Below are 12,898 nucleotides of genomic sequence, written 5' to 3'. Positions count from 1 at the left end.
GATAGATAGATAGAGAGATAGAGAGATAGAGAGATAGATAGATAGATAGAGAGATAGATAGATAGATAGATAGATAGAGCGCGAGGGGGGGTGTTGACATGCAGCAAAGGGCCGCCGACCGGAATCGAACCCTGGCCCGCTGCATCGAGGACTAAACCTCTATACATGGGCGCCCACTCAACCAATCGAGCGATCTTGGCGCCCTAAAAGGCGCCCTTTTTTTAATTCCTAAAATTTATGTCTAAAGATGATTGTCAAAATGTCAAATTGTCTCTTAAATCAATGTGTTCTGTTACTTCCTGCAGGAAAAAAAACTCAAACTTGTCCCTTTCTTGCAGGGTTCGAATAGCAAAGGTTACTTGAGAGTTGACTTTATTAGCGACAAACGTGTGTGGACGTGTGTGTGTGGACGTGTGTAAACGTGTGTGGACGTGTGTGTGGACGTGTGTGTGGACGTGTGTGTGGATGTGTGTGGACGTGTGTGGATGTGTGTGTGTGGACGTGTGTGTGTGGATGTGTGTAAACGTGTGTGGATGTGTGTAAACGTGTGTGGACGTGTGTGTGTGGACGTGTGTGGATGTGTGTGGATGTGTGTGGATGTGTGTAAACGTGTGTGGATGTGTGAACGTGTGTGGACGTGTGTGTGTGGACGTGTGTGGATGTGTGTGGACGTGTGTGGACGTGTGTGGACGTGCGCACATACCTGCAGCAGCAGGATGAAGTAGTCGACCGGGTGGTTGCGCGTGTAGAGATAGTGACCCGGGCTCAGCCGGTTATTCGGATCGAAGTGCACTTCTTGGTTGACACTGGGGTGACGGAGCAGGTGGAACAGGACCTTCTCCGACACGCGGCCCGGGCTGAAGTGGGACACCTCTGCAGGGGTCAAAGGTCAGAGACATGGGGTTAGGGTGAACTCGCTGTCTGGGCAGCGGTGTCACACACGGCGAGACGAACAGATCTCACAGTTAAGCTGAATTAGAATGTGTAACAGGGACATAATCATTACATGTGCAGTGTCAAATTGTAAAAGTAACACACACACACACACACCCCCACCCACCCCCACCCCCACCTCTGGACAGGAAGCGGTGTGTAGCCAGCAGTAGTTGTGGTGAGGTTCGGATCTTGGCTTCTCCTTCAGGAGGTTTGAAGAGAGAGAACTCCTCGTGGACGCAGCGAGGCTCCAGAGGAATCTCCAGCGGAGCGAGAGGACGCTTCACCTTCCTGTCTACTGCAGGAGAGCAGCGGGGGAAGAAGTAGTCAGATGCTGTACTTCAGTAAAAGTACTAATACCACACTGTAAAAGGTACAAGCAAAGGGTCTGCTTTGGAAATGTTACTTAAGTAAAAGTATGCAAGTATTGTCAGGAAAGAACAATCGTCCCATTTTAGACAGTGTAAAGTATCCAAACAGTTGTGTGACAGTCTAATTATTTCTAGAGCTGTCAGTTAAACCCGTTATTAACGGCGTTAACTCAAACCCCAAACCGTCAATTTTCTTATCTCGAGATTAACGTTCTTTTTGGCCTAGCAAACACCCACCGGATCTAGCTAGACCGGAAACACAACAACAGGCACGCTGCACACGCCGTTTGGGCTTGCGAGCCAACCAAAGAGTAGTAACGTTACGTTTTGAGTGGATGGCGAGTGCCAGACGTCGAAATGGACGCCGTTAAGATCCTGGATGGAAAGTTGACTTTTTAAAAGTTGACAAATGTTCCATTGACGAGACCAAGGTGATTTGTGCGTTTTGTCGTTGTAAACTGAGCGATCATCGCAGCACGGCCAGTCTGACATTAATGCATTTAACCATGATTAAATATTTTAATTGTTTAACAGCACTAGTCATCTCAGCTGGACTTGTAGGCTAGTTTACTTTAGAATAAAACATCAGATTTTACAAACTACATGTGTTTTGTGTGCAAGAATCCTAATGTGTACAGTAACTAGTAACTAAAGCTGACAGATGCATGTAGTGGAGTAAAAAGTTGAATATTTCTCTCTGAGATGTAGCGGAGTAGAAGTAGAAAGTGGCATGAAAAGAAAAGACTCAAGTCAAGTACAAGTACCTCAACATTCGTACCTAAGTACAATACTGGAGTAAATGTACTTAGTTACTTCCCACCGCTGCAGGATGTGCTGGAAAGCTTTAATAAAAGACACCAGATGCTACACGAAGAAACACATTTTACAGAAAACAAACTCACGGTATCCGTCGGACTCGTCCAGGATCTCGGACTTGATGATCTCCTCGATGACGTCCTCCAGCGTGACCAATCCCAGCACCTCGTAGAAAGGGTCGCCCTCCCCCTCGTTGTTCACCTTCTGGACGATCGCCATGTGAGAGTTACCTGGAAGAAAGAGTAGATCAGAAAATACGCCGTCAGTAAGCTTCACTTCAGAGAGATCTTCAGTAATGAGTAAATGTGCTGTATTTATAGAGCGCTTTTCTAGTCTTAACGACAACTCAAAGCGCTTTTACATCTACAGGAAACATTCACCATTCACACACATTCATACACTGTGGCCGGGGCTGCTCCTCAGATACACACTCACATCTACACACCTGCTCATCAGATACACACTCACACACATCTACACACCTGCTCATCAGATACACACTCACACACATTCACACTCTGATGCGCAGCATCGGGGGCAACTTGGGGTTCAGTGTCTTGCCCAAGGACACTTCTACATGGGACTGCAGGGCCAGGGATTGAACCCACAACCTTTTTCGATTGGCAGACAACCGCTCTACCACTGAGCCACAGCCGCCCAATGAGTCAGTTCATATAAATGAAAAATAACTTCTTCCTTTAACGCTGGGGGGAGGCTGTTTTTTTTTTTGCACCACTGGGCAAAGATTCAACAATAGTCTTTCATCTAGGGCTGCACGATTATGGCCAAAATGATAATCACGATTATTTTGATCAAAATTTTGATCGCGATTATTCTCACGATTATTTGTTGATTTTAACCAAAACTAATTTTTATTGTCACGTAGGATGTTTATAACTGCGAGAGGGAGTGTGATGGACGCTACTCACAGAGAGGCGGCTGATCATTATGAACGGGTCCAGCCTGGGTCGAATGGCGGATACAAACGTCGTGTGTATGAAACGTCTGTATCGTCACTGCGCTGCATTTTTATGAACTATGATATTCTGGGTCACATCTCTGGCCCAGGTCCAGGTCCTGGTCCAGGTCCAGCAGCTCCGTCTCACACGCTGTAGATTGGCTTTGCAAAAAACCATGAGCGTTCTATGAAATGACGCTTTTAAAAAAATGAATCGCTCGATCACGCAAATTTGATCGTGGGAAGTCTAAATCGCGATTAAAATTTGATTAATTGTGCAGCCCTACTTTCATCATATTGTTATTTAAGTGTTTTAAGAGAAAACTAGACTTCTGCACCTCCACCTGGCTCCGTTTTCAGGCTTAAGAGAAACATTGGCCAATCACAGGTCATTTCAGAGAGAGAGAGAGAGAGAGAGAGAGAGAGAGAGAGAGAGAGAGAGAGAGAGAGAGAGAGAGAGAGAGAGAGAGAGAGAGAGAGAGAGAGAGAGAGAGAGAGAGAGAGAACATTCCTATTGGCTGCATGTGCACAACCCTTCAGACTGTAACCCTAACCCTGATTTAATCCAGCAGAAACAGTTCCAGCATTGGCAACAACTGCAGACACTGCACACCAACTCCCCAAAAAGGAAGACACATTTCTTAAAAGTCTGGAAGAGAGTCTCATGGACTTCGGCTTTCACTTGTCTCGCTTTGCCAGACCTTCCTCCACAGCCCTGCAGAGGAAGGTCTGGCTAGACCACACAGAACTTTAATATATATTTTGATGTTCCTCTAATCTGTTGTGACAATAAAAGAACTTATTATCCTATTATTTTAGAGAGAACTTGTAAATAACTCCAAATAACTAATTAACTATAACGTTTCTGGATTTCTGGATATCGGCCGATATACCAGATTTTTAAATAACCAAATATCCGTATTGGCCTTAAAAATCCTCGTTCTCTCTAAAGGCTCTAAATTTCAGTTTTAAAAATGACACAGCAAGATCTCTTTCTAGAAACAGTGGTTGGTGTGCGAGTGTGAGCCCACCTTTCTTGAACTCCTCCAGCATGGCGTCCAGCTTGGTGTCGTTGAAGACGTAGTGCAGCGGGTGGTTGTAGAACTTGGTGATGGTCGTCATGGGGGTGCAGTCGTCCGGGTCCACCAGCGCCAAGTCCTTCACGTACAGGATTTCCACAATGTTGGACCTGGAAAATTTAAATCAAACACACGTTGACGGGTGGACGCGAGTACCGCCACTGTCACCGTATTGATTGTATTCGCGAGATTAGCATTTGGTTGTCAAAGTTGTGTGTGAAAAGCCGTGTTCCTGCGCCCACCTCTCCTCCTCGTAGATGGGAACCCGGGTGTACCCGCACTGCATGATGTCGGACATGGTGGAGAAGTCCAGGACGACCGAGCTGGGCAGCATGAAGCAGTCCTTCAGGGGCGTCAGGATGTCCTCCACCGTCTTAGTGCGCAGCGTCCCGCGGCTGAACTCCTCCTTCACAAACTCACTGCGGGGGGGGGGGGGGACACAGCGGGGTAACGGACAGGAGAAAACAGCCGTTAAACACAGATCCTGACGTAAGGGGAACTCAACGTTATATCTGAAGCAGGTCTGGGTTTAAAGATTATCAATTTTCCAACTCAGATGGCTCTTCATTTGGATATCAATTCATAAAATACACAAAATCGATTTTAAGATGCCCTGTTTTAAAGGTCCAATGGCATGACAATTTCACTTTATGAGGTTTTTTAACATTAATATGAGTTTCCCCCCCCCCAGCCTGCCTATGGTCCCCCAGTGGCGAGAAAGGGGGATAGGTGTAAACCGAGTCCTGTGTATCCTGCTCTGCCTTTGAGAAAATGAAAGCTCAGATACAGTATTAGGGACCACTAAGGTCTATATAAAAGAGACTTCAGATACAGTATTAGGGACCACTAAGGTCTATATAAAAGAGACTTCAGATACAGTATTAGGGGACCACTAAGGTCTATATAAAAGAGACTTCAGATACAGTATTAGGGGACCAATAAGGTCTATATAAAGAGACTTCAGATACAGTATTAGGGGACCACTAAGGTCTATATAAAAGAGACTTCAGATACAGTATTAGGGGACCAATAAGGTCTATATAAAAGAGACTTCAGATACAGTATCAGGGGAACACTAATGTCTATGTAAAAGCATCCAAAGAGCAGGAAAAAAAGCAGTATGTCATAGGACCTTTAATGCCAGAGAGATAACGGTATCAAATGAAACTAGACAGTCTAATCTAGATGGATTCTAAGGAAGCCATGTCTGCTAAATAACGCTCCAAAGTTAGGCAAACTTTTGGCGAGGGAAAAGAAACTGGCATCGCCATTTTTACAGATGTGTGGCTTTGAGTGAACTTCTCAGCACTAAAGAAAGCACTTATGTCTCTGTAACTGCTTTGGGGTCAATTATTTACATTAATATGTTTAATAACGCACCAGGTCAGAGGGTTCCTTGTACGATTTCCAGCATTAGTTATCTGAAAATCTATGCCGTAGATTTAACCCAGACCCATAAATCAAGCAATCTGAGTGTCTTTCTTACCTGTAAGGGTCGTTGACGCTTGTGCGGATCATCTCCATGGTCCTCTCCCTGATCCCACAGGTGCTGATGTCCCGCCTCAGGCCCAGGTCCAGGATCAGCCCCAGAGGGCAGGACAGGGGGCAGGTGAGCACCAAGCAAACCTGGGCCAGCCAGGTCAGAGCCGGCGCCAGCTGGAACCCGTAACCGGAGCACAGCACGTGAGGACCCAGCTCAGCCAGGAAGAAGATGAGGAGGCCGCTGGTGAACACGGCGGAGACGATGGAGCCCAGCGCCCGGTACAGGAGGACGCCGAGGACAGAGTGTCCCACAGCACACAGGAACAGCAAAGAACATGTCTGGGATGGAGAGAGGACGGACAAAAAGACATTTAGGAACACATATCATCAGAATTGGCTTTAAATGGTCCCATATCGTGCTGGTTTTCAGGTTCATCCTTGTTATTCATACTATTATTATTATTACTTTTCACCATTGCAACTTCTTAATTATGTTAATTATGTAAATACCGTACATATCCACACTCCTTATATTTCTTTATTTATATTTCTACTCTGATATTTCTACTATTTGTGCAACTGCAACACAGAGTTTCCTTTTGGGGATCAACACAGTATTTCTGATTCTGATTATTTGGGGTTTCTATCAGAACATATTTACACGCTTTAATGTTAAAAATCCCAATTGTTCTCCTACGGTCTGTCTGAATATACCTGTATTCACCCTCTGTTGGAAACGCTCCGTTTTAAGGCCTCTCTTTTTAAGACCCCCTCCTGAAAAGCCCAGTCTGCTCTGATTGGTCAGTGTTTCCGGGTCTTCTGCATCTACACTTCTTCAGTTGGGTTTAACAACAAACATCTTCGGCTACATTTACACCTCCTGTCCAGAACGCTCTGGCTTTTCCGAGCCCCTAAAACGGAGACACTTGGAAACTCTGCTGCCCTCGTTTTGGTTTGAAGACTCCCGGGTTGCTTTGTAGTCTCTGTACTCAAACGGAGACCTTTGGAGACCACGACGGACTCAAGTCCGTCTCATCAGTTAGGTGGTTTACAGACCTTTCAGTAACAGTCCCACCTCGTTCCTGCTCTTACTTTTCACCATTGTTGTTCTATCTCCAAAGTAATTTCAACTTACACGCCCATGATTTTCAACTGCAGAGTAACATCAGACAATCTACATCCTGTTTACACCGGCACGCACATGCCCAGTATGTGTGTGCCCAGGTCATGTGATGTGTGTGTTGTCAGACCTGTTGCTATGGACAGAGATTAGTTCTGCAACTGGAGCTAAAACTCTTGTGTAGACGGAGAATGTTATTGTCTCAAAACACCGCTTTGAAATGAAAACACAGTGGTGTGGTTGTAACCTCGGAGTCTCTGCTCCATCATTGTGTACCGTAGCTGCACTTTCTACCTAAATACAGTTAGAGATGGTCCGATTCCAGTTTTTCTCTTCACGATACCGGAACTTGCTTATTTGTCGACACCGAGTACTGGTCTGATACCAGTGAGTCATATATTTTATTATGTTTATTATATGTGGTATTGGATCGCTGATTAAACTCCAGTACTTCCCAAAATAAAAATAAATTAATTAAATAAAATTAAAATAAAGGCCTTAAATACCCAATAAATAAATAAATTAATAAAATTAAAATAAAGGCCTAACATGCCCCAAAAATAAACAAATTAAATTAAATAAAAAATAAAAGGCCTTGAATGCCCAAAAATAAATAAAAATGAATTAAATTAAATAAAAGTCCTTGAATGCCCAAAAATAAATAAATAAAATTAAAATAAAATAAAATAAAATAAAATAAAAAAGGCATTAAATGCCCCAAAGAAATCTTAAAAAAAAGAAAGAATTAAAAGGTACACTCTGCAAGGAAGCAATTTCAAGTTTTTTGAGGTATGGGGTCCTTTTGTACGTTACTTTGACAGGATATAAAAGACTAGGATGACCAATCTCAGAAGGTAGGGGACACCTCTGGTTCAGGACGGTCTCCTCCACCTGTCACAGGACGAAGACTTTAGGTGTAGATCTTTTTTAATTTTTATTTTTTCTTCCCTTATGTTTTCTGGATGAGGTGCACTGTAAAATGTTTGTCTATTTGTTTAATGGTTTAAAAGTATATTTTACCTTTTTGTAACCTCAAGTTGGGCAATATATAAGAATTATATCGATATTGTGATATGAGACTAGAAACCGTCTTAGATTTTGGATATGGTAATATCATAATACGGCATAAGTGTTATTTCCTGGTTTTAAAGGCTGCATTACAGTAAAATTATGTAATTTCCTGAATTTACCACACTGGTGTAACTGTTCTATTATTATCTTTTACACACTTAGATAGATATTTATTGATCCCAAAAAGATGGGAAATTACAGTGTTACAGCAGCACACAAAATATACATACATACAATATACATGAAATAATAATAATTATAATAACAAAATATAATAAAATATAAGAATGTAAGAACAAATATTAGTTGTTATATCCACATTAACGATGATTATTTATCAAAAATCTCATTGCGTGAATATTTTGTGAAAGCACCGATAGTGAACACTACGATATCGTCGCAGTATCGAGGTATTTGGTGAAAAAATATCGTGATATTTGATTTTCTCCATATTGCCCAGCCCTAACCCCGAGAGGATGTTAGGCTGCGTGGGTCGTGGGTTGAGATCTGTTTTTGTTGCGTAATGTCTGTTAAATACCAATAAACAGAACTATAAAAAGAGAAAGAAACAGACATATAAGCTAAAAACAACAAAAGCTAAACTAAGTAAGCTTTGACTACTGTGTGCAGATATAAATAAAACATAAAAAGTATCTATAAAACACAATTACACAATGAGTTGTGTAGACAGTGAGATGGTAGTGCACTGGTGCAAAGGGTGCTGGTGTCATAAATACGAGGTTATATACCAGAATCATAAAAAGGTTTATTGCCAAGTAAGTAGCACTTCCAAGGAATTTGCCTTTGATGTTGGTGCATACATAAACACATTAAACATTTACATGAAATAACAAACAATAAATACAGAAACAACTGTACTGCGCAACATTTCCCAGAGAAATATTGTACTTTTTAACTCCCCTACATCAATCAGACAGCTTTAGTTACTTCACAAATTAAGATTTTTGCACACAAAAACACACGCAGTTTACAAAATACTATGTTTTATTATAAATTAAACTATGCGACAATATAACGGCACACAAGACCATTAAAACACACGACTGGTTAGATTGTTGTCCAGTTTCTAAATTGTGAGGGTTGTTTATATTTTAGACTTTTACTTAAGTAACATTTTCTATTTTTACTTGTAACAGAGTATTTGCACAGTGTGGTGATAGTACTTTTACTTTTGCCTAATTAAAGGATCTGCATAATTCTTCCACCCAATGCTTGTAAATATATAACATAAAGACAAATAAAGAAAAGGGGCTTTATTGACTAGTGCAAGATGTGCAAAAGTTTAAAATATACAGAATGTGCAGAGGACAGGTGTGTAGTCCAGGATGTAGACAGACAGACAGACAGACAGACAGAGACAGACAGAGACACACAGACAGACAGAGAGACAGACAGACAGACAGACAGAGACAGACAGACAGAGACACACAGACAGACAGAGAGACAGAGACAGACAGACAGACAGAGACAGACAGACAGAGAGAGAGACAGACAGAGAGAGACAGAGACAGACAGAGACAGACAGAGATAGACAGACAGACAGAGATAGACAGACAGACAGACAGAGACACGCAGACAGACAGAGACAGACAGAGACAGACAGACAGACAGACAGAGACAGACAGAGACAGACAGACAGACAGACAGAGACAGACAGAGACAGACAGACAGACAGACAGAGACAGACAGAGACAGACAGACAGAGACAGACAGAGAGACAGACAGAGATAGACAGACAGAGACAGACAGAGAGACAGACAGACAGAGACAGACAGACACTATTTATCCCAGTATCCTTTGCACTATGCTCCACATTTAAATATTTTTTATACAACTCTTCATTCACTCATGCCTCTATATTTTTTCTGTTTAGAGTATATATATATATTGTGTGTATATATACACACATATATTTTTGTATGTGTGAGCACAATATGAGCAACGTTCCTCGTGTGTGTCCTCATACCTGGCAAATAAAGCTAATGCTGATTCTGATAGATACAGTTAGTTAGTTAGTTAGTTAGTTAGTTAGATAGATAGATAGAGTTAATTAGTTAGTTAGTTAGTTAGTTAGTTAGATAGATAGATATCCAATAAAATATATAGTAGTAGAAATAGTAGTGTTACAGCAGCAAAATCAGTCACACAGCACAGAATATGAATATAAATGTAATACTAGTCCCTGTATCTACATGAGGGGTTGCCTTGTTTTTCCCACCTTTAGGGAGATGTTTTGAGAAACTTACCAAGAAGTTGCCCCTGCGCCGGATGGGCTCGAGGCGCTTGGCGGCCCGCTTCTCCTCCTCGGATCCGCAGCTGTGGAGGACGTAAAGCTCCACGGGGTCCAGCCACAGCAGGCTCAGGTTCACGGTCCTCAGCGTCCCGCAGACCAGGAGCAGCAGCACGACCAGCACGGCCAGACCCCACGGCGGGATGTGGTCTGCGGGTGGACCCGACGCGTCGGTGTTGACGCGCAGTCTTTCCGAGCCCACGGAAGCCCATTTCTCTCCGCTCAGCACGCACAGCTGGTAGTAGGTCTCCTCGCGGGTGGAGATGCTCCTCCGCCGGACCTCCACGTCCACGAGCCGGCTGTTCTCCTCGTCCCGGGTGATTTCACCCGTCACCTGGAAAGCGGACTCCTGGCGGTTGGACTCCTGCGCGCACGGGTCCGGCGCGTCCCCGACCGACCCCGCTGCGAACGCCACCCATGTCCAGTTTCCATTCAGCCCAGTCCCGAACAGACGGAGCTTGAACGTGGCTCCTTCCGGCGCCGAGATGATGCGCTCCTTCATACACACCAGACCCGTCGGGTCTTCCAGTCGCAGCCCCAGAACCAGCGGAGCTTCCTGGCTGCAGGCGCCGTATCTAATCCCGCAGAACAACAATATCATCAACAGGAACCGTAGACCTGCCAAGCTGGCCACCATATTGGAATTGGTCAGCCTGGCTCTGCTCATGTGACTTCAGCCCTGCAGTGGCCCCGCCCCGCCCCCCCCCCGGGGTGTTCTGGGAACGGCGTCACACCGGAGGACAAATGGAACGCACTGGGCCAGCCAAACTAAAACGAACACAACTGCAACTGAGCTGCGTGGCGGCCATTTTGGTTCTACGCTTCTCAAGCGTAGCGCTGGATAACTGTACTTGTTGGGGCTTGACTGTGAATTTTTGTGATGTCACTGCACCCGCCTCTTCTCTAAAGCAGCGAATCGCAGTCGGTGTGTGTTCACATACTGTAAAATATGACGAAACAAGGAGTGACCGCCCATCTTTGTTAGATTTCATGTAAACAAGTCATTCATCACTCTGGCTCCGTTAGACACACTTCACATTCATTGAATTCCTGCTAATTTAATCACACTGCATAACATTTAAGGAAAGGATTGCTTCACCCTTTTTCAAATATGCCTGGAAACATAACTCTTATGCATGAAGTTTCAAGTTATTATTTCTTGTCATATGCACATTATTCTCTAAATCCACCTTTTTTGCATTTTAAACTGCATGTTGTGTTTGAAATGTGCAATATAAATAAAGCTTGATTGAATTATTGTTTGAATTAGGTAAGAAGTCCTTGGTAAGTCCCTCTAACAATGCTGATTTAATATATGTATGAGAAGACAAACTAAATAATACATATTTTCGGTATGTATAGGTACAACAAGGTGAATTAACTTTAATATAAACAGGAACAGGAACGTAGTGAATATGTCCGCGTAATAAATATGTCCTAGACATGAAACTGGTAAAACATGACAATATGAAAGCAAAATAAATACAATGTACAACATTCACTACTTTGCTGTATATCTTTTCCTATTTAACATTTACTGTTGTTTTTTTGAAAGTATATTTTATGGCTTCCTTTATTTTGTTATTATATTTCATATACCTTTTTATATTTACCATTCCCAGACGGATGGAGGCAGGACTGTAGTCACGTCCACCTCTGTCAAGTCCAAGACAAATTTAAGACCAGAGTCCAAATGAGAGACAGTCAAGACCGAGGCAGGAAAACAAGAATCCTCTTCAAGACCACTTACTTTACTTACCTGTTCAAAATATACAGTGTGTGATGTGGGAGACCGTGTATTTTTTATTTTATGATGATCATCTTGCCTTTATTAGTATTATTTGTAATGATCAAAAAGCAGTAGTGCAGAGTAACACACTATAGGATCTTATTAGGCTATATTATTTACTTAAAATATAAAATGGAAACGTTCCCATTCTTGAACTTATACTTGTCCTTTGGAGTATATGATGCAGCCGGCCAGGCGACCAATCTCGATGCCTTCTTCTAGATGGATTTTGAATTAAAACACCTGTTTTCTGAACAGACGGGTTCATCAATGCTTTTGTTTTGAAGGAGGAAGTTAGGCCTTAAAAGCCAGGTGTATAGCAGGTGACGATGCCTTCTTCTAGATGTATTTTGAATTGAAACACCTGTTGTCTGAACGGACGTTCTTCTTCATCAGTGCTTTTGTTTTGAAGGAGGATGTTAAGCCTACTTTAGATTTAAAGCATATAGTGCTGGACTCGGTCGAGACCAACTAGGATATTTGGCGAGTCCAACGGCCGAGTCCGAGCCCAAATACCAACAAGGTCTGCAACAACAGAAAAGCTTGAGTAGTACTTGAGTCCGGACTCTCTCTCAAGTACTACAGCCCTGGATGGAGGGTCTGACCGGGTACTGAAGGCACGGCCCAATCATCTAACAGAAGTATTTACTAAAATATTTAACCTCTAATTACAACGAGCCCCCGGTCCAACAAGGCTTAAATTCTCCATCATCAATCCAGTGACCCAAAAAATAATCTGTGTAGACTATCTCCCACTGGCGCTAACTCCCTTAGCCATGAAGTGCTTCCACACATCAAGACCTTCATAACCTTCATCCCATCAGATCTGGAAAAGCATCAGTTAGTCACTGGGCAAACCGCTCTGCAGAGGATGCTAACACAACGTCCCTCCACACCACTCTGACACAAATAGTTATGTGAGGATGCTACTTTTGGACGTTAGCTCCACATTTAACAGACACCCCATC

At 43.0% G+C, this 12,898-nt stretch overlaps 1 protein-coding gene across 5 annotated transcripts in view; it reads right to left on the bottom strand.

The window, feature by feature from the left end:
* LOC117959137 (metal transporter CNNM3) overlaps positions 1-10,934 on the bottom strand; it is a 24,849-nt gene extending 13,915 nt beyond the window's left edge. For 2 of the 5 annotated variants that reach the window (XR_004659884.1, XM_034896101.1), the window contains exons 1-7: positions 10,098-10,933; positions 5,644-5,978; positions 4,400-4,576; positions 4,110-4,267; positions 2,207-2,350; positions 1,073-1,231; positions 704-873 (exon numbers count right to left, since the gene is read on the bottom strand). Coding sequence is in view for 3 of the 5 variants with exons in the window: in XM_034896101.1 (XP_034751992.1) it covers positions 704-873; positions 1,073-1,231; positions 2,207-2,350; positions 4,110-4,267; positions 4,400-4,576; positions 5,644-5,978; positions 10,098-10,808 (1,854 nt within the window). In the remaining 2 variants the exon portion in view is untranslated. Of the gene's footprint in view, positions 1-703; positions 874-1,072; positions 1,232-2,206; positions 2,351-4,109; positions 4,268-4,399; positions 4,577-5,643; positions 5,979-10,097 lie in introns of all 5 variants that reach the window. The other 3 variants (XR_004659883.1, XM_034896100.1, XM_034896102.1) reach the window with 2 other exon arrangements.
* Positions 10,935-12,898: the final 1,964 nt, after the last annotated feature.

This window comes from Etheostoma cragini, chromosome 16 (assembly GCF_013103735.1).
Source record: "Etheostoma cragini isolate CJK2018 chromosome 16, CSU_Ecrag_1.0, whole genome shotgun sequence".
Lineage (NCBI taxonomy): Eukaryota > Metazoa > Chordata > Actinopteri > Perciformes > Percidae > Etheostoma > Etheostoma cragini.
Note: the sequence above shows the minus strand (reverse complement) of the source record. Positions and strands in the feature narration are given on the sequence as shown.